This window comes from Balaenoptera musculus, chromosome 1 (assembly GCF_009873245.2).
Source record: "Balaenoptera musculus isolate JJ_BM4_2016_0621 chromosome 1, mBalMus1.pri.v3, whole genome shotgun sequence".
In the NCBI taxonomy this organism is placed as follows: Eukaryota; Metazoa; Chordata; class Mammalia; order Artiodactyla; family Balaenopteridae; genus Balaenoptera; species Balaenoptera musculus.
In genome coordinates, this window is record NC_045785.1 from 88,500,993 (window position 1) to 88,527,238 (window position 26,246).

The 26,246-nt window shown below is 38.6% G+C and overlaps 1 protein-coding gene across 4 annotated transcripts in view; it reads left to right on the top strand.

Moving 5' to 3' along the window:
- Window positions 1-26,246, top strand: part of CDC14A (cell division cycle 14A) — a 184,512-nt gene that overhangs the window by 49,073 nt on the left and 109,193 nt on the right. For all 4 annotated transcript variants that reach the window (XM_036830948.1, XM_036830932.1, XM_036830927.1 and 1 more), the window contains one exon: window positions 12,306-12,385. In XM_036830948.1, the coding sequence (XP_036686843.1) occupies window positions 12,306-12,385 (80 nt within the window). The remainder of the gene's footprint in view (window positions 1-12,305; window positions 12,386-26,246) is intronic.

Consider the following 26,246-nt stretch of genomic DNA (forward strand, 5'->3'; position numbering starts at 1 on the left):
CCTAAATTACCCATCAAAGAGCTCCCAGTGGTTTCACTCTAATTACACCCATGAGAGTGATGGAGAGAGGATTTCTATTTTAAACTAATTCTCACATAAATAGAAAAGTCTGCTGCCTACTGACTGAATATCAAATCCCAAATTCAAATTCAAATTCAAATGTGAAGCGACAACACATGAGAGTGTTACAGAGCAGACATCACCTTAACCAAAAAGCACAGTCATTTCTAGACCTTGTTCTGAAGAGGATGCCAGATGATTTTTAAGTATTTTTGGGGCAGAAATAAGTGATGGAGATAGAGACCTAACATGAGGTTCTGCCTTTCTTCTATGATTAGTGTTGCCTCCATATTTTTTAAGCAGATGCGTTGTCTTACACTCTGCAGGCCTTGTAATCTGTGGTTTATAATAGACTCAAAGCTTGAAGAACAGGAAGAATGACTTTCTTTAACAATGTGTTCAAAGACTCAAGATGCATTCATTCTTGTTCTGTTTTAGTTAGACCAGTAGAATAAACTTAAAATAGACTGAATAATGCAAGTTGTTTTAACTATACAGTTGCATTTCTGGTTTGTAATTAGTCTTACCTATCTAATTCGTGATTGTTTAACACTGAATATTTTTATTTCTGTAAGCAGTTAGAACAAAAGTAGAATCAGCTGTGCGTTTGGGAAATGTTTGCCTTTTTCCTATTTTAAAATTTTATTTTAAAGTTGAATGCAGATATTGTTTTCTCAGTCTCTGGTTATAATGGGAGGAAATGATAAAGAAGAAAAATGTTGCTAAAAATAAAAAATTAAGCATTTTATTTGTGCTTGTGTATGACAATTAAGACTTAATGCTGTCTTCAGGAAAAAGCAGTTTATAAATTAAGTGCCCTGACACTTAAGAAGTCTGAGAACCAAGTCTTGGGAGGCAAGGAAGAGACTTTAAAAGTTTTGTTTCAGCTCTTTGCAGAGTTTCTCACCTCATCCTATGTATTTATAGATGTTCATTCCATGGACTTCTGTGGTTTATGTTTTGTAGATAACTGGTAATTACTCTCCTCTCCTAAAAACAAACCCAACCTGGTAATCTTATTCTTTTGTTCGTGAGAAGTTCACATAAGGAAAAATGAGTACAACATCAACTCTCTTCTGGTCACTTTGTTAGAGAGAGGTGTGGGCCACATCAGCGATCTTCTGATATTTTGACAATGGGTTGGTAAAACAGGAACCAGTGAATTTATTTTGTGGTTGTTGATACTAAGGCACCAGGAGACTCAGGAGACCCTTTGAACAGGCAAAACTGAGAGTAGGATCGATATCTGTATGTTAAAATGAGAGGGTTGAACTAAATGATGGTCTGTATGTTGCACCTTTGGTATATAGCAATCATGAGGGATGTTTACATCCTCATGTTTTGATGTTTATATGTATAGGCAGGCTTTAGGGCTAAGGTGTCAGAAGTAATAGCAGTTGTGGATCCTGATTCACATGGATACAGGTGGTGAAAAGGAGAAGAAAAAAATATTTTAGGATCCAAGTTTATCTTTTTCCTATGGTCCCTTGCTATAGAAGAGCCATGTGTCAGGTACAATTCTGAGCACATTACATACATTATTAATTCACTTAATCTTCCCAACAAGCAGCCTAATGAGGCAATTACGGTATTATCCCCACTTCATAGGTAAGAAAATGGAAGCACAGTAATACAGCTCATAAGTGAAGAGCATGGCAGTTTGGCTGTGGACTTGGGGTGCCTAACCACCACACTGTCACCTACTCTCTAGATAGGTGATCAGTATTCTGTGACCGTGTCATGCTTGTTCTCACATAAAACGCTCTCTTTCTCTCCACTGTTTGTTCCTGCAGCCGTCAAACATTTTTTGAGTGTGTGTTGTGTGCCAGACACAGTGGTGAGTCTTGTAGATACAGAAGAGATAGAAATCCTGCTCTCAGAGTTACAAGCCTAGCCAGGGAGATAGACTAAAATAACCACAGAAACGTGTGATGACAAACAAGGGTAAGAGTTCGAAGGAGAAGGGCAGGGAGCTTTGAGAACATCAGGCAGGGGCCTGATCTCATCAAGTTGCCAAAGAGGACTGCCCTGCCAAAGTGACTTAGAGCTGTGGTGCCAATGAAGAGGAGCAGGAGGCCATCTAAATGCTACCACGATGCAAGGAAGACTCAGGTGGAGTCTGGTCCCTTTGTGGACCATTCCGCAGCCCCCTTTAGAGCCCTTGATCTCAATAGCTTTAAGTACCATCATGACGTTGCAGACTTTTCCTTGTGTCCTTGTAGGTGTGCAGGTTCCTATGCAGGTTGTAAGCATTAAGTAAATACATGCTGGTCTTTGGTGACTGTGTTCCGTTCCACTTCTTGCTTCCTGCCTTCTATCACGTTTTGGGAGTGGCCGAGTGTTGCTTCAGAACAGACACGGAGAAGTGGGAGAGTGAACGTCTGGGTCAGGTAGCCTGCCTTGGCTCTCGAAACACTTTCTGTAAGCTTATACAGATCATTTGATCTTGTGCCCCTATGTTTGAAATCAGTTTCTTTCTTACTTTCTCTTTTAGCACACCATTGAAGTATTGTCTCTAAGTACCTAGTTTGATGCTTTCATATAACTGGGATCAGAAAGTTAATTTCACTAGGTCCTCTGGGCATTACCACTAAAGTTGTAGTGACACATTCAAAAAATCTCATTCACTAATTATTAAATGAGCTGAATTAACCCTCTAGGGCAGGTGCACTCGTTGTATCTTACCAGGTTAATGTAGTCATTCACTAAACATATACATATTTACTGAGCATCTACAAACGAGGCTTTGTAGTATGGAGCACTTGGTTACTGCACTTAAGGAGCTTCCTACTTTAGCATAAAGGAAAATAATTGCAACAGAGTTGTGAGGGGCCCTTCAGGAAGTGGGCTGGAGGGCCTGTGGGAGCCAGACTGCCTGACTCTACTGCACCCTAGCTTTGTGGCCTTGAGGCAACGGGTTCTCTGCATTTCACCCATAAAATGGAAAGTGTGATTGTGAGGATTAATGAGCCAAATTATGTAAAATGCTTAGAATAGTGCCTGGCACATAGTATATACTATATAACTTTTTGCTTTTATTATTATCGTCATTATCATGGTCACTATCACTCTTATGGTCAAGCCTAAAGGTAAGGGGAAGGGTTTCTGAACTAAAGAAGAAAGACATCGTGGAGGTGGTATTTGAGTTAGGTCTCAAATGAAATAGGAAGAATTTTAATAGGCAGAGAGGGTGTGGAGAGGATTCCAAGAAACCTCAGGTGCTAGAAAGTATCACCTATGATTAGGGAATGGTGAGGAGTCCAGGCTAGTGGATGAAGTTCTTTCAAGAAACAATGACAAATTCACCTGGAAAGGTGGATTAGGACCTTATCTTGGTGAAGAGTTGGCAATCTGGCTGGGCTTTTGAGCAGGATTGAGTCTCTCAGAGCCCTGCTCTAGAATTCCTGGAGCAGGCAGGAAATGGAGGCTGAGAGAGATGGTGTGGGTCTTAGCATGTGGTGATAGGGCTTGAGAAAAGGTGATGATGATAGTCATGAAAAAAAAGGTCAAGTGCATATCTGCTGGAGAACTAATGAAACTTAAAAATTCAGGGCCCCTCACATGCTCAGAATCCTAGTGGTGGTTTTGTAAAATTTGAAAAGCTATTTGTATCCTTTGCTTCTTTCTCTAAATGGTATGTTTCAGTCCCCCAAACCTGGTTCCACGCCATAATTGAAAGAGACTGTGGAGAAAGAATCAGTCTGTGTATTGATTTGATGAGGATAGATAGAGTGAAGCAGAGAGGCCAGAGTTAAAGACGACTTGCGAGATTTTGTCTGGGTGATGGGGAGGAACCTGATAGGAAAGGGGGATGTTGGGAGAAGCCAATTAGGGAGCAGTGGTTTCATACCGAGCGAGTGTTCTAGATTGGTTAGCTTCACCAGGCAAAGAACATTTTCTTTTCTTTAAACCTCTGCCCATCCCTATCCTCAATTGCTGTCTCGCAAGTGTGATAATTTTAAGTTATATGGGGGCTGGAGAAAGGGGTCCAAAGATGACTGCTAATTAGTGGGCTAGAACCCAAAGCACATGTCTTAGGGGCATCTTTGTAATGTCTGCATTTAGTACTCTGTGTATGCTAAGCCTAGTTTTCTGAAACCTTTAAAGAAAGTCTCTCCTTTTTTGGTATATCTTTGGTATAGATTCTTCTATATTCAGCAAATTTTAGTGCTTCTAGACTATTTTCAAGTTATAACATCTGTTTTCTGGAAACTTCTATTTTGAAGAAATTTAGTTGACTCAGAAGTGGTTGGTAATGCTGATCTCATAGCTATCATGTCAGTGTTCCTATGGCAGTACCTGATGGGAAAGGCTGTTCTCAGCATTTGTTACCTCTTTCATAAACAAGTAAAATAGTAAATAACAGGAAATCAAAAGCCAAAATTGAAGAATACTCTCTCAGATGGCCAAATAGAATCTTCAAGAGTATTTTTACTTTCCAGATCACAAAATATAAATATAATTGACATGGAGGCTCAGGCTTCATTTTTAAATATATTATGGGTGTGTGTTGGCTTTGCCATCAGGCTTTTTGTGGGAAATAATAACACTTAAAAACAAAGCTAAAAACATAGTAAGAGCTGAGGCAAATGTCCCCAGGGAAAGACCATTAGCAAATTCATGACTCAGAGTCTGGTTTAGACTTCTATATTAAACCATGTGTTGTTTAAAGAATCATCCCTTGTGTATCAGACAGATTAAATTATCTACCTAGAGAAATATAGTTGTAAATTTCAAACTGCTTCTGAAATACACATATATGATTTTTTGACAGGCTTTAAGGATTTAATGACCATAGGATTTAGTTTAAAGAAATGATTTAGAAGTATTTGCAGATTAATTCTAAGAGGATTTTAATTTACCAGGTTGGTCTGCTGTTCTGTAAAATTGGTCCAAACTTTATATTTGTTACATTGTTTCTCAATGTGTGGTGTGCACAAACATTTTATTTTATTTTACTTTTTTCTTCCACTTTTATTGAGATACAGTTGACATACAGCATTGTATAAGTTTAACAATTGACCTACAGCATTGTATAAGTTTAAGGTGTGTAACATAATGATTTGAGTTACATACATCATGAAATATTATCACTATAGGTTTAGTGAACATCCATCATCTCATATAGATACAAAATTAAAGAAACAGAATTTTTTTATGATGAGAATTCTTAGGATTTACACTCTTAACAACTTTCATATATAACATACAACAGTGCTAATTATATTTATCATGTTGTGCATTACATCCCTAGTATTTATTTATCTTATAACTGGAAGTTTGTACCTTTTGACCACCTTCATCCAGTTCCCCCTCCTGTAAGCCCCTACGTCTGGTAACCACAAATCTGATCTCTCTTTCTATGAGTTTATCTGTTTTTTTTTTTTTTTTTTTAAAGAAATTCACGTTCTTATTTATTTATTTATTTTATTGATTGATTGATTGATTGCTGTGTTGGGTCTTCGTTTCTGTGCGAGGGCTTTCTCCAGTTGCGGCAAGCGGGGACCACTCTTCATCGCGTTGCGCGGGCCTCTCACTGCCGCGGCTCTCCTGCCGCGGAGCACAGGCTCCAGACGCGCAGGCTCAGCAATTGTGGCCCACGGGCCCAGTCGCTCCGTGGCATGTGGGATCTTCCCAGACCAGGGCTCGAACCCGTGCCCCCTGCATTGGCAGGCAGACCCTCAACCACTGCGCCACCAGGGAAGCCCCTGTTTTTTTTTTTTAATATAAATTTATTTATTTATTTTTGGCTGTGTTGGGTCTTCGTTTCTGTGCGAGGGCTTTCTCCAGTTGCGGCGAGTGGGGGCCACTCTTCATCGTGGTGCGCGGGCCTCTCACTGTTGCAGCCTTTCTTTTTGCGGAGCACAGGCTCCAGATGCGCAGGCTCAGTAGTTGTGGCTCACGGGCCTAGTTGCTCCGCGGCATGTGGGATCTTCCCAGACCAGGGCTCGAACCCGTGTCCCCTGCATCGGCAGGCAGATTCTCAACCACTGCGCCACCAGGGAAGCCCTATCTGTTTGTTTTTGAGGTATAATACCTACAATACTACGTTAGTTCCTGTTACACAACATAGTGATTTGGTATTTCTGTACATTTCAAAATTATCAACATGGTAATAGTCTAGTTGTGATATGTCACCATTCAAAGATACTGTATAGTTATTGACTATATTCCCCACATGGTGCATTTCATACCCTTGACGTATTTATTTTGCATCTGGAAGTTTGTACCTCTTCATCTCCCTTACCTATTTCTTTCCTCCCCTCACCTCCCTCACCTCTGGCAACCACTCTGTTTTATGTTTGTTCATTTGTTTTGTTTTTTAGATTTCACATATAAGTAAAATCATACAGTATTTGTCTTTCTCTGTCTATTTCACTTAGCATAATACTCTCTAGGTCCATCCATGTTGTTGCAAATGGCAAGATTTCATTCTTTTTTATGGCTGAGTAATATTCCATTGTGTATTACATCTTCTTTATCTATTCATCTATTGATGGGCACTTGGGTTGCTTGCATATCTTGGCTATTTTTGTAAATAATGCTGCAACAAATATAGGGGGGCATATATCTTTTCAAATTAGTGTTTTTGTTTTCTTTGAATAAATACCCAGGGGTGGAATTTCTGGATCCTATGGTAGTTTTATTTTTAACTTTTTGAGGAATCTTCCTACTGTTTTCCATAGCAGCTATACCAATTTACATTCCCAGTGCAGTGCAGAAGGGTTTTGTTTTCTTCATTTGCTGTTTGTTGTCTTTTTTGATAATAGCCATTCTGACAGGTGTGAGGTGATATCTCATTGGGGTTTTGATTTGCATTTCCCTGTTGGTTAGTGATGTTGGGCATCTTTTCATGTGGCTGTTGGTCATCTGTATGTCTTCTTTGGAAAATAGTCTATTCAGATCCTCTGCCCGTTTTTTAATTGGGTTGTTTATTTTTTTGAGGTTGAGTTGTATGAGTTCTTTGTATATTTTGGATATTAACCCCTCATCAGATATATCATTTACAAATATCTTCTCCCATTCAGTAGGTGTTCTTTTTTTTTTTTTTTTAAATATTTATTTATTTTTATTTATTTTATTTATGGCTGTGCTGGGTCTTCGTTTCTATGCGAGGGCTTTCTCTAGTTGCGGCAAGCGGGGGCCACTCTTCATCGTGGTGCGCGGGCCTCTCACTATCGTGGCCTCTCTTGTTGCGGAGCACAGGTTCCAGACGCGCAGGCTCAGTAATTGTGGCTCAAGGGTCTAGTTACTCCGTGGCATGTGGGATCTTCCCAGACCAGGGCTCGAACCCGTGTCCCCTGCATTGGCAGGCAGATTCTCAACCACTGCGCCACCAGGGAAGCCCCAGTAGGTGTTCTTTTTGTTTTTCTGATAGTTTCCTTCACTGTGCAAAGCTTCTTAGTTTGATATAGTCCCCTTTATTTTTGCTTTTGTTTCCCTTGCCTGAAGAGACATATCCAGAAAAATATTATTGAGACTGTTGTCAAAGAGAGTACTGCCTATGTTTTCTTCCAGAAGTTTTATGGTTTCAGTCTTATATTTAAGTCTTTAATCCATTTTGAATTTATTTTTGTGCATAGTGTGAGAGAGTAGTCCAGTTTGATTCTTATGCATGTAGCTGTCCAGTTTTTCCAACACCATTTATTGAAGAGGCTGTCTTTCCCACATTGTATATTCTTACCTCCTTTGTTGTAGATTAATTGCCCAATGGCATTTTTAACAGAACTAGAACAAATAATGCTTAACTGTGTATGGAAACACAAAGACTTCGAATAACCAAAACAATCTTGAGAAAGAAGAACTAGAGGTATCATGCTCCCTGATTTCAAACTGTACTACAAAGCTACAGTCATCAAAGCAGTATGGTACTGGTACAAAAACAGACACATAGATCAACAGAATAGAATAGAGAGCCCAGAAATGAACCCACACTTGTATGTGCAATTAATCTTCACAAACATTTTACAGTTTTAAGAGTTATGTATTTTAAAATTCATTTATGTGTAGACTCTGTGGCAAGTGATACTGGTTTTCCATTTATAGCAATGATATAAACCACTTTAGAATACATTGATTTAAGTTAAAAGGGTATGTCTCTTTAAAGAGAAATGGTAATACATGGTGTTACGTGTGGTGGCAGAAGTTGAGAAAGTTGATGCATGGTTAATTGAAGTTTGGGAAACATTGGCTTATTTGTAAATAATATGTTATACTAGGTTGTAGTACTGTAATTTTAATTAATTGTTAAATAAAAACCTCATAGTCACTTTAATTGGTTGACTCTTACTTAGTTAAAAGTAAGAACATATATGTCAAATGCTGTTCTATTGAGAAGGTTTATAGGACTTCCTGGCAAAGAGTAGGGCAATTTTATAAAAGTCATACATATACTCACTAATTTCAAGGATAAATTGGCATGGCAAACCAAGCACTATGCAAAAGGCTTTTGTTAAATTGTATCAATCAAAAGTTGGGGAAGATTCTTCTGGTTTGGGTTCATATATGCTAATATTTAGTGAGAAGAGTAGACAGCATATTATTTTTTCCCTGAGAAGCAGAAAAGGAAAATCAGGATATTTAGAAGAGGCTTTGAAGTTACTTTTATCCAGAAAGTATTTTTAGAAATATTGGAATATCTGGGAACAAATCTTTGAGTAATAGTTAAATATAGATTTTAGTTTTAGAAATAGTACACATTTAACATTTCATAACTGATTTAGTTACTCCACATTTAAAAACAAATTAATACACCTTACTACAAAATACAAGAAATGTGGAGATAGTAGAAAATATAAAGTAGAAGTTCTTTCTTCTTCCACTAATCTTCCCTCAGCGCTATTCCTTAGGCACAACTACTCTTAACAGTTTGAAGTCACCTAATTTTATTTTATTTATTTACATTTTTGACCGTGCCATGTGGTTTGTGGGATCTTAGTTCCCCGACCAGGGATTGAACACGGGTCACAGGGAACCCATGGACTGCCAGGGAATTCCCCTGAAGTCACCTATTTTTTTTTTATAAATTTATTTTTAAAAAATTTTTGGCTGTGTTGGTTTTCATTGCTGAGCATGGGCTTTCTCTAGTTGTGGCGAGCGGGGGCTACTCTTCGTTGCTCATTGCGGTGGCTTCTTTTGTTGCAGACCATGGGCTCTAGGTGCGTGGGCTTTGGTAGTTGTGGCACGCGGCTCAGTAGTTGTGGCTCTAGAGCACAGGCTCAGTAGTTGTGGCACACGGGCTTAGTTGCTCCGTGGCATGTGGGATCTTCCCAGACCAGGGATCGAACCCGTGTCCCGTGCATTGGCAGGTGGATTCTTAACCACTGCGCCACCAGGGATGCCCTGAAGTCACCTAATTTTAAAAGTCAAGTGTAATGGCATTTAGAAATTGGAAGAGTAAGAATCTTTTTGTTGTTGTTGGTGTTCCAGATTCTGCTTCCATTGCCTGCATCTATATTTTTAAGCAGATATGATGTATGGAATTACTGTGGGCTTTGGTGTCAGATCTGTGTTCGGATTCTAACTGCATCACAGAGCAGCAATGCGAGTTTGGGAAGTTCCTTACCTTTCTGAGCTTCAGGTTCCTCAACAGCAAAGGCTTAATGTTGTTTTATTTCCAACCTCTGATCAGGCCTAGTCTGTCTCTCTGTCTCTTTTTAATAGGAAACATATCTAAGAAGACCTGGCATAAGAATCCATGACATTTTTTCTCCTGGAGAAATGGAATTTGGTATTTTAATGACCCCAATGTGCATGCATTCAGTAATACACTCCTTTATTAGAACATTTCACCACCCCCCCATGTACCTATCATCAGGTTGTTAAAGGGCATTGTATTTACCTGCCCCTGGAATCTTCCTGGAATTTAGATGGCCTCAGTTGGGTTTCACTTTGCACTTATTAATAATTTAGCATTGGGATAAAAATAAAAACAAAGACTCTCATCTTACAGTGTGAGAACATGGGTCATGTGTGCTAAGTCATGCAGGTAAGATGAGTAGCAAAACTCAGTGGGGTATCCAGTCTAAAGAGATCTTTCATGTGGGCTGTTGTGTCCCTCCTGTAGAATGATTGCCTTAGAATTAAAGAGAATTAATGTAATTCTCCTGAAGCGGGAAATGTATTTTTGCTTTTCAAAGGTGGTTGTATAAGCTTTAATTATCTAATCCAAACACAGGAGCTTTCTACAAGCAGCTTTCCCTTTTAGCAGGCATAGTCAGCTTGCAAATACTGCTGCATCTTTAGGTTTGAAAAATCACTGCATCATAACCAACTCTGTTGAGTATATTATATAACCTACTCGTTAGGGAACAACAAAGTCCTGTTTTAATATTGGTTACTGAAAATGGTCTTTAAAGCTAGGGTTGGTTTAAGTGAATTTTTGTAATTATTTGAGCTGCAGCTTGAGGTGTGGTTCTCCGTTGGTGGAATCTGTGTCTCATGTCTCGATCATTCTTTTACTGTGGTTTCATTTTCTGTGCTGTTTTTGTTTCATATTCAATTTGCTTTGTTTGGTGTGTGCTTTATCAGACTTTCTTGTTTACTTGTCACAAGAATATGGAGCTTTCTTAATAAAGTTAGAAGTATCTTTTTATGTATTTATTTTAGCTTTCTTTCTTTAGAGAATTGAAGTGTTTTCTAGTCCTGAAATTATTAATAATTAAGTACATGTAATATATTGCTAGTGGAACAGCGTAAAGCTCAAAGAAACTTTGTAAGTAGAGAAGAAAACCCTACTTTTTAAGAACAGGGACTCTGTCATTCTTATTGAAATGCATAGGGTTGTTTTTTGTTTTTTTGTTTTTTGATATCTGTATATCCATAGGAATGACTGATGTTTATGGAAAACCATTTTAGTCTACAGTGCCTAGTCAACCATTTCAAAAATTATTTCTCTCTTGTCTTTACAAGCTTATAAATATGCATGTATGTATATATACATATATATTATTGTATGTATTTATTTATATAAATATATAAAATTATATGTAATATTACTATATGTACTAATGCATAGGGTTTTGATGTTGGAACGTATTAAGGAAATAATGTCCTTCATTCTAGGTAGAGAGGATTTTAGGGATGAAAGTTGATTCAGACTATAGAGGAAAATGATCAGTGCTCCTGTCTGAGACTTAAAATATTAAATTGCTCTTAGAATACAACCAACCTCTCCTCGTGGTTTGCAGTGCTCTTCACAATCTGAACACTACCTGGCTTTCCCTTCCCCGCCTGCTCTAGCCGCACTCATCTCCTCTGTCCAACTCACCAACCTCTTTCCCCCTCAAGGACCCTGGCCCTTGCTGTTCCTCCTTTCCCTTAGCTGTTCCCATGGCTCTCCTCCTGAATATCTCCAAGAGACCCCTCCCTGACCACGTCAAGGTATTAAGTAAGTCTACTCTCTTTCCAATACTCTGCTTATTTCCTTTTCAGCGCTTATCTCAGACCATATTTATTTTTGTTAATTATTTTGTTTTGCCCCACAAATGTAAATTCTTTTAAGAGAGGTGCCAGTACCTGACACAGTGCCTAGCACCTAGTATATAGTCAATAAGTTGATTAAATGGAAGTTGTTTACTAGTTTTAAGAGCTCTTTTTTGTTTGTTTCTTTATTTAAGATTAGTTTATCATGCTGGACTGGAGAGGTTTAAGTATCCTCGACACCAAGAGCCGAGCCAATATGTTTCCCAGTGCTCTTACCTGCATGCACTTCCCCCCATTTCGTTGTGATTTTAGTCATTGTTTAGAGAGCAACATGCGCTTTCCTCAGAGCAGACAGAGAACTCTGTAGATCTCCCAAGGGTATTGTGCCCTGAGATGTCTTTCAGAATTCACCAGGAACTAAATTACCTCACAGCAGATCTTCTACAAAGGACAGGGAAGTCTGTATTGGTCTTTGGTGAACACACAGTTCAATAACGGAGGTACAATTATTCTGCTCCCAAAAGGGAAAACCTTGCCATTGTATCTGTTCAGTGTGCCTTGTAAACAGCCCTGGATGGCCCCTTTATGGATTTGCCCTGTGTCTTTAAGCTCTTACTCATCCTGAAGCCAAAGGCTGTTGTTCCGCTTCAAGCTGAAAAGGAAATTTTGGCAGCTTGCTTGCTGTCTAAAGATCAACATTATCACCATGACAGTTGTCACTTTCAAAGCGGAAGAAGGGAAATGCAAATTTGGTGAGTAATTAAGTTAGTTTTGTGTCATTCTTTGGTGGTGTTCTAAATGTTGCTATTTATTTGTCTTAGGTAATCTATTTAAAGAAGACACCAGAAGAAGCCTACAGAGCACTCCTATCTGGCTCAAATCCCCCCTATCTTCCATTCAGGTATAACTGCTTGTGAGACTTGAGCTATGGCCACTTTGCTAGACAGCTCGCTACTTTAGAATTAGAGAATTGTGTTTTTTAATTGTATGAAGAGTGTGACCATGATATTACATGGAATGAAATGAGACAGTAGTTTTTATTGTTTTATTTTTGTAGAGACCCCTCCCCCATCTAGTAAGAATACAATAGCTTTCCCTTTTTAAGAATTAACTTTTTCCTTGAATTCTTTCTATACCTTGACTGTTTAAGAACAAACAGTGCCTGATTTATGACCTAAAAACCATGTCAAGATTTGTTAGATTTCAGTAATCTACATCACTGATTCATCCATTCATTCTTTCATTTTGTGAGCATTGATTGAGATCTGACCAAATGTCAGGGGCTGGGAATATAGAATAAGAGCCTCAAAGCACCTTCCCAGAAGTACGTATTTAGTGGGGACCCTAAATCACCTGTTTAGCAGACAAATCTAGCTTCCATCCTGAGGAAGCCTGTCTCTCATTAGAGTGCTGGAAAAGAATGTTTTGTAAGTATCCCCTAAAGAAGATATTTAAAAAATTTCATGTAAACTTGAGCTTATTTAAAGAGTAGAAGGAAATGTACTACTTCTACTTCAGAAGAACTTCCACAACAGTCATCTCTGATAGAATTGTGAACGATTCTAATATTTTTGCCTTTTTGTTTATTTGTGTGTCCAAATCTACAAGCATATGGATTGCTTATCATTGTTACTAATATCAAAATTACCAACAATAATGAAAGAAAGGAACAGGAAAGATTGAGGAGGCCTCTTTGTCTTCATTACTCTCCTGTAAACTCACAGAGGGCAGGTCCCAGTGCCTGACACTTACAAGTGCTTTTTGTAAATATTTATTTTAATGAATAAATTAAGACTAAATCCCCTAAGATCCAAAGGATTCCCACGTCTGTTTCTCAGACCACAAGAGGGAGGGTTATTAGGCCCAGGGTGGGTGTCAGGTGAGGAGGAGGAATCGGGACAACAGCACCTAGTATGCTTGATCTTCTCGGTGAAAGCAAGGGGTAAAGTACTGGAATTGGGACAGTGAGAGGAAGATATCCTCAAGCGACCTAGAGGATGAGCTAATTAGCCATTGAAGGACAGATAAAAGGTTACAGATTATGTAGAAGAGAGTTTTCATGGTGAAGACAAAGCTTTTTTGCTCCCACTTCTAATGGCTTCTATAGTTTGAAAACTCTTTGTACAATTCTATTTTTTAGAAAAGGGTTATTGTTTTAGTTAATTTGGGCTATTATAACAAAGTACCATAGACTGGGTGGGTTGTAAACAACAGAAATTTGTTTCTCACAGTTCTGCAGGCTGATCAGGTGCCAGCATGGTCAAGTTCTGGTGAGGGCTCTCTTCAGGGCTGTAGACTGCTTACTTCTTGCTGTGTCCTCACATAGTGGAAAGAGGGCAGAAAAACTCTCTGGGGTACCTCTTATTTTTTTTATAAGTTTATTTATTTATTTATTTATTTATGACTGTGTTGGGTCTTCGTTTCTGTGCGAGGGCTTTCTCTAGTTGCGGTGAGCGGGGGCCACTCTTCATCGCGGTGCGCAGGCTTCTCACTGTCGCGGCCTCTCTTGTTGCGGAGCACAGGCTCCAGACGCACAGGCTCAGTAGTTGTGGCTCACGGGCCTAGTTGCTCCGCGGCATGTGGGATCTTCCCAGACCAGGGCTCGAACCCGTGTCCCCTGCATTGGCAGGCAGATTCTCAACCACTGCGCCACCAGGGAAGCCTTGGGGTACCTCTTATAAGGGCACTAATCCCATTCATGAGGGCTCTACCCTCATGACCTAACTACTTCCCAAGGTCCCACCTCCTAATACCATCCCATTGGGGATTAGGCTTTCAACATATGACTTTTGGGGGGACACAGACTTTCAGTTCATTGCAGTAATAATGATAATATTAATCACTTCCTAAATTCTAAGCAAAGTGGTTAAGAGTGCATGATTTGGAGGCAGAGACACTGCCTGGGTTCGAAGGTTCATTCTGCTCTTTTCTGTATGTAATAAATAAGTATATGTAACTTGGGCAAATTACTTATCCTCTCTGAGCTTCAGTTTCCTTTTCTGTACAAGGGCTTCAGAGCTATCCTGAGGATTAAATGAGGTAATGCATGCATCACCGTGCCTGGTGCAGTACCTGGTTTTTGTTTTTCTTGTTGTTGTTAGTACTATTACTATTATTAATAAGAAATAAGGATTATCCACAAGGATATAAATATGAATAGGAAGTATTTCTAATGATCACACATTCTAGTAGGGGCAGGTAGCTCTATAGGCACGTAATTAATTGTTAAAAAGTTGGGTTTTATAAAAATAGAAGAAAAGATTCTGACAGAAATGCGAGAAAGTATCAGACTCATTTAAACTAAACTTTTAAAGGGTTTCGCAGGTAGAGGAGGAAAACTTAGGCATCTGTGTACCCTATTGGAAAGCCCTGGAAGGGACTGTGTCTGAGGCAACTTCCAACATCCTCTGTGGTAGGAGCCATAGGATCGTGGTGAGAGAGGGGCCAGCAACTGTGAAGGGGTCATAGGTGTACTTTTCCTTGAGACAGTGAGGCCTCATTAAATTTGTTTTTTAAATCAGAAAAATATTTACAATTTTTTGTTGTTATTTTGAAAACAACACATGCACCTGGGAATTGTAATGCTGTAACATTTGTGAAATTGTAATTCCAGTCAATAGACCCAGTGGACATTGTGGCTATTCAGACATTTTAAGTGGAAAATATATATTAATTTTTATGCTTGTGATAGTATCTACTCAGAAGTCATGGGAGATGTATTTGTTTCACAAGCCAGATGAGCCTTGCTATCCTTAACTGTGAATTTAGATGAAGATACTGGAGAAGGAGAAGGAAAGAATGAATTCTTCTTTTAAGCATAATTATATTTTAGCTTATATGTGATAGGTAATTAATTTGTTTCCTGAGAACTAGAATCTTTGAATAATTGATAAGATTAGAATGGAAGGAAAGATAGTAAGAAAATTATTACTACTTAACTTAGAATTAAATCATAATTGTTATAATTGTAGCTTATTTTTCCAAATTGTTTTTAACTAAATATTTGAAAATATAAATACATTAACATGGTTCAAATATTTTAAAATATATATAGTTTATAGTGAAAACTCTCTCTCCCACCCTTGATTCTTATCTGTCCAGTCCTTTCCAAATAACTTCTGGTATTAGTTTATTCTATATCCTTCTAGAGTTTCTTTATGCATATATAAGCAAATAAAGATGTACAGTCTTATTTTCCCCATTTTATCCCAAAATGTAACGTACTGTATGTACTATTCTGCATCTTGATTTTTTTTCACTTAACTCATCTTGGATATATCTTTTCACATCAGTAAATAGAGAGCTTCCTTCCTCATTCTGTCTTACTGCTGTATAATGTACAAGAATGCATTTAATTGGTCTCTGACAGGTAGACATTTAGGTCATTTCCTATCTTTTTAACTGTAGCTTTTTAAGTCACATGGTCTCAAATGTATTTTAGAAGAAAGAAACTGAGCAAATACTCTGGAGAATATTGTAATGTTGTTAGACATAGAGAGTTTTAGTTATTTGTTTACCTGAATAAAAGAATGCTTAACACAGACATCAGGCATTTTTTCCCCCTTAGTTTAGGCACCTATTTCCAACTAAAAGTTTGACCTTGAATATAACTAAGCTGTATTTTTCTGATAATGTGGCACCAAGAGTTGGTGTACAACTTAATGTATTTACATTAAGTTGCATTTCTAAATCCAGACTCTTCATAAATCATACATTTGAAGCAGAAAATACCACACAGTGTGCATTCATAATTCAGTGGAAAATTTAGTTGAAAGAATACTACTAGTTTTCTGGAATTTTACGACAGAAACAATTTTTTTCCTAATGCTGAGATAAGATGTGAGTTGATTTTAGTCTACTGCCCAGATTCAACTAAGGCTAATGCAGTATTATCAAGAATCATCTTCATACTAGTTCTAGTCAGTCATCATTGCCTTTGCCTTCCTTTGATAATCTGGATTCTATCATCCACTAGATTTTCCACCCCATTTATTGTTAAATTACATCTTTATCTTCATTGTCTAGATTTTTTTATCCCACTTCTGCATGAATACTTTTATTTATAAAACAGGAAGCCTCAAAGGAACTTCTATTTAAATGTGATTGTTTTATTGTCTAAAAATTAAGAAAAATGAGGACAGTTTTGAAGGCTTGTTGACATGTGGTTGGTATCTTTACATGCCCTCTTTACTGAAATGCCTATGTTACCATTTGTGCTATAGAGTTTTAGTCTTTCTAATAAAAGTGTTTTAAGGTTTTAATTTAAATAATGCTGTTCTTCAAGATTTATTGATTTAACTAACGTTTATTGGAGCAGTCTCTTCTGTAGCACCTTTGCTCATTTTTCTAGAGAGGGTTGGCATGTCCTGTGCCTATAATTTCCTATTACATTTTGTTCATGCCCCATTACATTTGCTACATACACCATTAAAACAAATGTCTTATATTGTAATTATTTGTTTGCACGGCTGACTTTCCACCAAATATGGCTGACGCTTCTCTCAAGGGCTGGGATTGGGCTCTTTCCTTATTTGTGTGCCAGGGAATACATAAGTTAATTAATTTATTGCTTTTTCTGTGCCAGTCACTATGTTAGACTTACGGATCTAAAGATTATTAGGACAACTAGGTACCTGCTCCAGGAGGAAGGAGATTTAACACTGGAGCTGGAGATTGGAGGAGCTATTAAGGGTAGGCATCATGAATGCCTTTCACATTAAGATGAAAATGGAGAATAACAATCCAGGTACTGGCTTTAGGTGCTGTACGTTTTCATTTGTATGGCATAGGTTGTTTTTTATAATGGTAGGTTAGGTAGGATACTATATAATATGATGTTTGCAGTGTATTACTATAACCACAAGTACTGTCTAATTGAGTTTTACTATTTGGATTTATCTTAAATATTTTAAATTAATAGTTTTCTATTAACCTAGTTAAAAATTCACTAAAGATGAAGCAAATTAAAAAAAAAAGATTTGAGTAGATTTACTGCTTATTCTTTTTTTTCTTTCAGTTTTATTGAGATGTAATTGATATACAACACTGTATAAATTTAAGGTGTACAGCACAATGACTTGACATTCATATATTGTGAAATGATTACCACAATAAGTTTAGTTAACACTTATCACCTCATATAGTTACAATTTTTTTTCTTATGATGAGAACATTTAGGATCTACTCCCTTAGCAACATTCAAATACCCCATAGAGCAGTGTCAACTATAGTCATCATGTTGCACATTACATCCCCAGTACTTATTTACCTTATAACTGGAGGTTTGTACCTTTTGACCACCTTCACTCAATTCCTCCTCCCTACCCCCATTTACTGCCTATTTTTTTTTTTAAAGATTTTTTCCCATTTTATTTTGTTTTTAATTAATTTATTTTTGGCTGCGCGGGCTTTCTCTAGTTGCGGCGAGCGGGGGCTAGTCTTCATTGCAGTGAGCTGGCTTCTCATTGTGGTGGCTTCTCTTGTTGCGGAGCACGGGCTCTAGGCGCACGGGCTTCAGTAGTGGTGGCTCACAGGCTCTAGAGCGCAGGCTCAGTAGCTGTGGTGCACAGGCTTAGTTGCTCTGTGACATGTGGGATCTTCCTGGACCAGGGATCGAACTCGTGTCCCCTGCATTGGCAGGTGGATTCTTAACCACTGCGCCACCAGGGAAGTCCCTATTGCCTATTCTTTTTTTTTTTTTTTTTTAAAGGGAACGCTATTTATTTATTTATTTATTTATTTAGGCTGTGTTGGGTCTTTGTTTCTGTGCGAGGGCTTTCTCTAGTTGCGGCGAGCAGGGGCCACTCTTCATCGCGGTGCATGGGCCTCTCACTGTTGCGGCCTCTCTTGTTGCGGAGCACAAGCTCCAGACGCGCAGGCTCAGTAGTTGTGGCTCACGGGCCTAGTTACTCCGTAGCATGTGGGATCTTCCCAGACCAGGACTCGAACCCGTGTCCCCTGCATTGGCAGGCAGATTCTCAACCACTGCGCCACCAGGGAAGCCCCCCTACTGCCTATTCTTGATTACATGAAGTATAGTAGACTTTGGAGGCATTTGAATTTCTGGCTTGGTGTGACACTCAAGGAGTATTTGTTGTGATGTTACTGTCTGCAAGTCAGTTTTAGGGTGTTCCATTTAATGGTAATGTAGTTCTGTCGAAAACTGTACTTTTCACTTGTACTAAGGATAGCCAATGCGTTTATCAACAGTGACTTTATCTCAAAACTAGGGAAAGAGGGTATTTTTCACCTATTTTAATTATTTAAGTCCATCCATCTTCACTGTAGGCTTGCTTGGCAGTTGGCCTTCAAGGGAACAAGGGGCTTTTCAGTTCTGGGGCCAGAGTTTGAATTGGCAAGCCCAGTATGAATCTTTTTAGGTTCTCTTCCTGTCAGTTAGTGTACTACCAAATTGATAGTCTATACTGTTGACCAGTCATTCTACAAAGTCATATTAATTGCAGCCTGTCTAAAGTCCCACAAGACCACCAACCCTTATTGGAATTCTTAGATTATTTTCTTGGCAGTCAATGGCAGTAGTTTTTAAATCTGCATTTTTGGGTGTTCATAAAACAGTGTTTGTGAAAACTTTCTAAATCTCACAGAACACTGAAAAGATAACCCATCTAAATTGCACAACTCTGCTTTTAGATCTTTTTTGTGCTTTTAAATTCACTTTGTGCTTACTTCTTTTTTTATTGGTCCATATGTATTAGCTTGGTAACTTTTTTGGTATTAATGATTCATAAATCTGCTAAAACCCAATTTTTCTATGACATATAAAATTAAATGGGGAATACAACTATACAGACAATAAATAACATCTAGGGGCCCAGTTTTGAAGACAAATATAGAAAGTGTGACTTAAAAAATAATGACTAGGTGCAGAGATGAGGTTGAGGTAGGGTGCTGTGCTGATATCCAGTGGAATAAAGCTGGTTGAATGTTGGATATCCTATCATCACCAGTTTTTAGTTGAGTGTTTTTTTTTTTTTTTTGGTGGGTCTCTTCCTGGATAGGTCCAGGAACATATTTTTGTGTGGCTATTTTATTTTAGCTTGGAGAAGAGGCTTATAGGTCAGTGTTTCCCAAAGTTACATTGGTTCTCATACTTGGTTTTAAAAAGTCTGGGAAGGGGACTTGCCTGGTGGCGTAGTGGTTAAGAATCTGCCTGCCAATGCAGGGGACACAGGTTCAATCCCTGGTCTGGGAAGATCCCGCATGCCGTGGAGCAACTAAGCCCCTGTGCCACAACTACTGAGCTGGTGCTCTAGAGCCCGCTAGCCACAACTACTGAGCCCATGTGCCACAGCTACTGAAGCCTGCGTGCTTAGAACCTGTGCTCTGCAACAAGAGAAGCCACCGCAATGAGAAGCCCTCGCACCGCAACGAAGAGTAGCCCCCGCTCGCTGCAACTAGAGAAAGTCTGAGCACAGCAACGAAGACCCTACGCAGCCAAAAAAAGTCTGGGAAGCTTTAAAAAATATTGATGCCAGGTTCTACTCCCAGAAATTCTGATATAATTGGCTTGGGGTGAAGTCTGGGTGTTGGGATTTTTAAAAACTACCTACATGATTCCTATATGCTGCCAAGGTTGTGCACTACTGCTCTATAAGGTTTACCCTGGCAAAAAAAAATAAAAAATTCAACAGTCAAATAAGTTTAGAACTCTCCATCTTGGAGATTTTACAGAGCACATTCCCATTTTAAGGATTCTGAATGGTTCTGAGTAATAAAGTAACCTGTTTTACTCAGAATTTTCCCAAGTACTTCATCCTGAAATCCCTCCCCATCCCCCTTCCACTTCCATTAACATCCAGCAGAACTAGCTTTCTGAAACTCTAGGATACATTTCCTGATCCACACCTGTGTGGAACAGAATTGATCTCTTGGGATTAGAATAATAAGCTGCCATTTGTGGAAATGTTTTTGTGTGGTTTCCTGAGTTTTAGAAATAGATGGCTTGTCAAATAATGATATTTTATCTAATATGAACAGGAATAATGAATTTTCTCTTAAAGCAGACGATGCCAGAAAACCTTCCTTAACAGAGAACCCACAAACCTCCCCCTAACAATCCTTTAATGACATTTGTCATTAAAATGAACCCATACTGTTTGTGTTCAGGGATGGGTTTGTTGTGTTTTGGGGATGACCCCTAGTGATATCCCGGTTGCTGAGTCAGTGTTAATGCGGCTGAGTCTTAATGGGAAATCTCACCTGGGCATGCCAGAACTTGCAGGTCTCTTAACAGAGGCTCAGAGGGGTCAACCACTTAGAACTTGGCATTAGGCTGCCTTCTTTCTTCTAAAGCAAAGTAAACATGTGCTGGTAGATGTTAGATGCAATTATAAAATGTGTCTCTTTACATAAAATGTTGAACCAGATATTTGTTAGTTTAAATATGATACTGTGATTTTTGTTAAAGTTTATTTAGCATTAACTTGGTACTTCAAAAGGAAAGTTCTCTTTACCATGTTTTTTCCCTGAGTATCAAAAATGTAGAAACAAAATTTATTTTATGCTCTCTTAAGACTTTCATTCTCAACTTTTCTTTATGATGGCTAACTCTCTGCTTCTCAGTGTTGATCTTCGGGGTCATTTCTACCTCCAGGGATCTTTCATAAACCTTTACTTTTGATGCTTGATGTGATGGGAAAGAATCTGCATTAGTTTTTTTTTTTTTTTAATTAATTAATTAATTTATTTATTTTTGGCTGTGTTGGGTCTTCGTTTCTGTGCGAGGGCTTTCTCTAGTTGTGGTGAGCGGGGGCCACTCTTCATCACGGTGCCCGAGCCTCTCACTATCGCGGCCTCTCCTGTTGCGGAGCACAGGCTCCAGACGCGCAGGCTCAGTAGTTGTGGCTCACGGGCCTAGTTGCTCCGTGGCATGTGGGATCCTCCCAGACCAGGGCTCGAACCCGTGTCCCCTGCATTGGCAGGCAGACTCCCAACCACTGCGCCACCAGGGAAGCCCTCTGCATTAGTTTTGATTAGCGAGGCTGGGCCAGTTTCCTGAGTCTTGAAAATAGAACAAAATAGATTATCCAGTCCAAACTGTGGAATCTATTTTCAACAGCTGGGGCATATTAAGTGACTTGGACCACTATGAAAAGCAGACTCTTTATCCGGTTTTCTTGTTAAAGTGTTAAATAAGCACCACTATTCAGGATCTGAGGATAGAAACAACTGTCAAGGTTTCTAGGACCCACTAAATATGCAGAAGGAAGTGAGTTATATCTATTCTTTTTTTTTTTTTTTTTTGGAACATGGCAGTGTTTCAGTGGTTTGAGTTGTGAAAATTGGCTCAGATTACTTTTTTTGTTTTTCCTCTTTTTATGGTTTCAGACCAGTGTACCAAACTTTCTGTAGAAGGGTAAGTGCCAAATTTTTGTACTCTTTACGGTACTTTTCCGATAGCCAGCCTTAGTTGATAAAGGTGGTTTGGAATAAGTTTGCAATCATTTATGTTAATGAACACAGTTATTTTGTTGAATGCCTCATATATGAAGCTCTTATTTTCAATATTGGAGTCAAAGATAATTTACTATTATTTTTATCTTTAAAACAAAATTACTGTGGTTAAATGGGGGATAGTCAGGTATTGATAAAAGGCCCAGAGCACAGCCCTTGGCCTGTTTTTCTGGTATCTGTTATTGCTAGTTCTAGACAGATTCTATTCTGCTGATTTATATGACCTTTTAAGCCATGACTTAGAAGTGAATTTTCACAAATCTGTTTCTTTAGATGAGCAAAATGATTAGTGTATAGCTTTATGTTAAATCTGAAAAGCAGGAGATTCTGTGTCCTATTTTTTTGTTAGGTACTGGTCATGCTCAATTTTTGGCTCTGCCCCATGAAGCCATTTGATTTTTGTTCTTTTGTAAGTGGGAAATAGCTTTGTTCTCCCCACTAATTCTTATCAAATGCATTTTTATCTTATAGGTCTAGATAATATAAACCATTGGCTTGCTCTTTTCCCTAGAGCTGGTGCATATATGTCGTGGATGTGTTCAGAGACTGGAAACCAGGTGTACTTTGGACAATTGTGTAAAGTATTTTTGGACATTGTCTAATTCCGAAGTATCCATACAAATTAGGGCTGAATTGTCTAGTACAGTAGCTATTACCTACATGTGCTATTCAGCACTTGCAATTTGTTTAGTCCAAACTGAAATAGACTACAAGGCTATAAAATACACATTAGATTTCAAAGATTTAATATAAGAAAAGTAAAATATCTTATTTATAATTATGTTGATTACATGCTGAAATATTTCAGATATATTGGATTAAACAAAATATATTATTAAAATTAATATTTATTTCTTTTTATTTTAATATGGTTATGAAAAAATTAAAATTACACATGTGGCTCTCTTTTGTGGCTTTCATTATATTTCCATTGGAAAGCAGTGACCTAGATTACATTTTTGTGATTGTACGCAGTTTATGATTACAGATTTTTTATATAATTTTTGCTTTGAAACGTCAGTAGTTCCCAGCCACTTAGAGTTGTTCAGGCATATGTTGAATGGTCTCCTTGTAATGGTTATTCATTCATTCATTCATTCAACAGCTACAACAGAGTAATGTGCCCAACACTGTACTAGATCCTGGGCATACAACATAAAGGACACATTCCCTGTCCTTAGGAAGCTCTTGATCTTGTGCTGGTTGTGTAGATGGGATTCAGTTCAGTGATTGGAAAGGTGCTCAGATGACCTTTGAGATCCTTTCTAACCCATTGCTCTGCAGATATTTGCCTACCTCGTAACTACTTGCTATCTGGAGAATTTACAGAGAATCACAGAATCAAGATGTGTAAATCATAGTCATTTCTGTTATTTCTTAGTCCATTTACTATAGCTCTTTTTATTCTTTTTTTTTTTAAAGCTTAGTTAGTTAAACCCTACAGTGACAGCATCTATTTTGTTCTTTTGTTTGTTTGTTTGTTTTTAATAAATTTATTTATTTATTTATTTATTTTTGGGTGTGTTGGGTCTTCGTTTCTGTGCGAGGGCTTTCTCTAGTTGCGGCGAGTGGGGGCCACTCTTCATTGCGGTGCGCGGGCCTCTCACTGTCGCGGCCTCTCTTGTTGCGGAGCACAGGCTCCAGACAGGCAGGCTCAGTAGTTGCGGCTCACGGGCCTCGTTGCTCCGCGGCATGTGGGATCTTCCCAGACCAGGGCTTGAACCTGTGTCCCCTGCATTGGCAGGCAGATTCTCAACAACTGCGCCACCAGGGAAGCTCTCTGTTTTATTCTTTAATGTAGTCTCCACATTGTAAACACTGTGACTCTGTTTTTCATTTATTCTTCATTTCAAACAACTTCATTACCAGAAATGCTTTCTTATTGTTTTGTGTAAATATGTTCTTTCATCTCTGGTTTCATCTGCTCATTATTAACATTTACAGGGTTGCTTCATTCTGAGTGATTTCTTAGATTTGTAGGTTGCAAACAGTGGTGTGTTGGTAAACCGGCTCTGTAATTAAAGAGCATTTGCTGATTTCTGTGGTGTAAATTTTCCCTCCAATGCTGATTTGGGATCTCAGAATTTTTGAATGTCTAACAGTTGACTCTTGAGAGCCTGTAGAAAGACAGCTTTAGGACAATAGGGAATCAAGCCCTTTCTCTTTGTATCTCTTTGTGGATGGTGATTCTAGTTTTCTTAAATTTAATTTTTCTTCTACTGCTTCTCTGCAAAATAAATGTAAAAATAAAAATAAACAAAAAAATCCCAATTGCTTCACCTATTAAAATATTCATAATTTAGTCTTTCATTCGACAAATATTTATTGACTGCCAGTGATTTTTATAACCACTTCATAATAGTTTTATGGTTCAGTTGACTATTATGCCAGAAATCACATTTAGAAAGATAGAATTGCCGGGACGGATAGAATTTGGATGGTCAAGCATGAGGTTGAGCTAAATCTGTATTTGGGTGTCTCTAGATAGCTGTTGATTGTAACATTAGTCTTCTGTATTGGGGGTTAGAGACACATGATGTATTCTTCAGCAGAGATGAATGATTAGAAATCCTGGGTGTTTGGGGTATTACCTTATCTCCTGAATGAAGAGCAGCCTTGTGTTTACCTGTTTAAGAGAGTAATGCAATATATGGTAAAACTGTCATGGTAGATAAGTGTTAGAGCTGTAGTTTCCCCAGGCAGCATAGGATGTGCAAGCGTTTTCCCTCAATTGACGTCTATGGGATTTCAGTGGTCCTTTATGAGGGAGGTGGAAAAATACATGTCCTCTTATTCAACTCAGTAACTATTTGGCTCAATAAATATAAATGAATGCATGGATGAATGAGTAAAAAAGCAAACCAGGAGTTAAATAAACAATTGGGAACCAAAACGCAATAAAAACTGTGGGAGTATAAAACTTTGTAGCACATTGGTATAGTGACTTAAATTCTGAAAGCTCTGTGTAGCCTCTCTAAAGTGTCTGGGTTAAAATAAAAGTGTGTTTAATACCACTTGACAAAGGAAGAGAAAACTACTTTGAATGTCACTGCTTTTCAGCTTTATTCAGTTAATACTCTTTGGCAAAGAGAACAGAAAGAAATGATCTTAAATGGACAGAAGGGATTTGGGGTTAATGCAAAGAAAGCTCTTCGTGCTAGTGAGGATGGAGGTGTCAGGCTCTTGAGTTAACAAAAGTGGCCATAGGATATTATTGAACATTTTCTTGGGATGATCTCCCAAGCTCCTTTACTTAATTTAAACATTTATTGACAAACATTTATTGACTATCTATTTCATGCCAGGCACTGTATTAGGTACTAAAGAGACAATGGTGAGTAAGAAAACATATAGATCCTGTCTTCTTAGGGACTATTGTAGAGAGAGAGTCAGAGAATCAAATAAGCACATCATGATATAATGTCAAACTGTAGTTAAGTCCAGTGGAAAAAAATGGGGACCTGATCTAGCCGGAGTGGGGTTGGAGGATTTTCCCTGAGACAAGTCATCTTTGAGCTGGGGTCTGAAGGGTGAGTAGGGTGACCTAGGCAAGGCGACTGGAGAACATGTGACCAGAGGAGCAAAGGTGCAGAGTGCCCCTCTGAGGGGCTCAGGGAAGGGGGTTGTGATAGGCGGGGCCAGACACCACAGGCCTTGTATCCATTTTAGGATTTGAACCTTCACTCGAGAGAGCAGTGGGAATCAGAGAAGGGCTACAGCAGAAGAGTGACTGGATCAGACTTGCCTTTTAAAGAAATCACTCTGGCTGCCGTGAAGAGAACTGATCAGAAAGGCGAGGAGCGGATGTGGGGAAGCTCTAGTAGTGTATGGAGAGGTGCTACGTGAGAGGCAGCAGAACTGAGGAGAAGTAACTGCGTTCACAAGATGTTTAGGAGGGAAACACAGTGGGGCACAGTGCAGTAGGGTACGGGAAATGAGAGAGACAGAAGGACTTCTGGGCTGTAGCTTGACTGATTTTGGAAGCTGTGTCCTTTACCAAGTTACAGAGGGTTGGAGGACCAGATTATTGTTGTTGTTTTGAGGTAGGGGCAGATTCAAGAGATTCTTCTTACACAATGAGTTTGAGATGCCTTAAGACACCCAAATGGAAATGTCATGTAGGTGGTTGGCTGTCCTGCCTTGGAGTTTTAAGGACTTTGTGCTAGGGAGATAAATTTGAGGGTCATTAGCAGATAGATGGTAACTTACATAGATGAGATTGTGTAGGGCAGTGATTTTCGAAATGTGGTCCCTCCTACCAGCAGCACTGATACCACCTGGAAACTTGT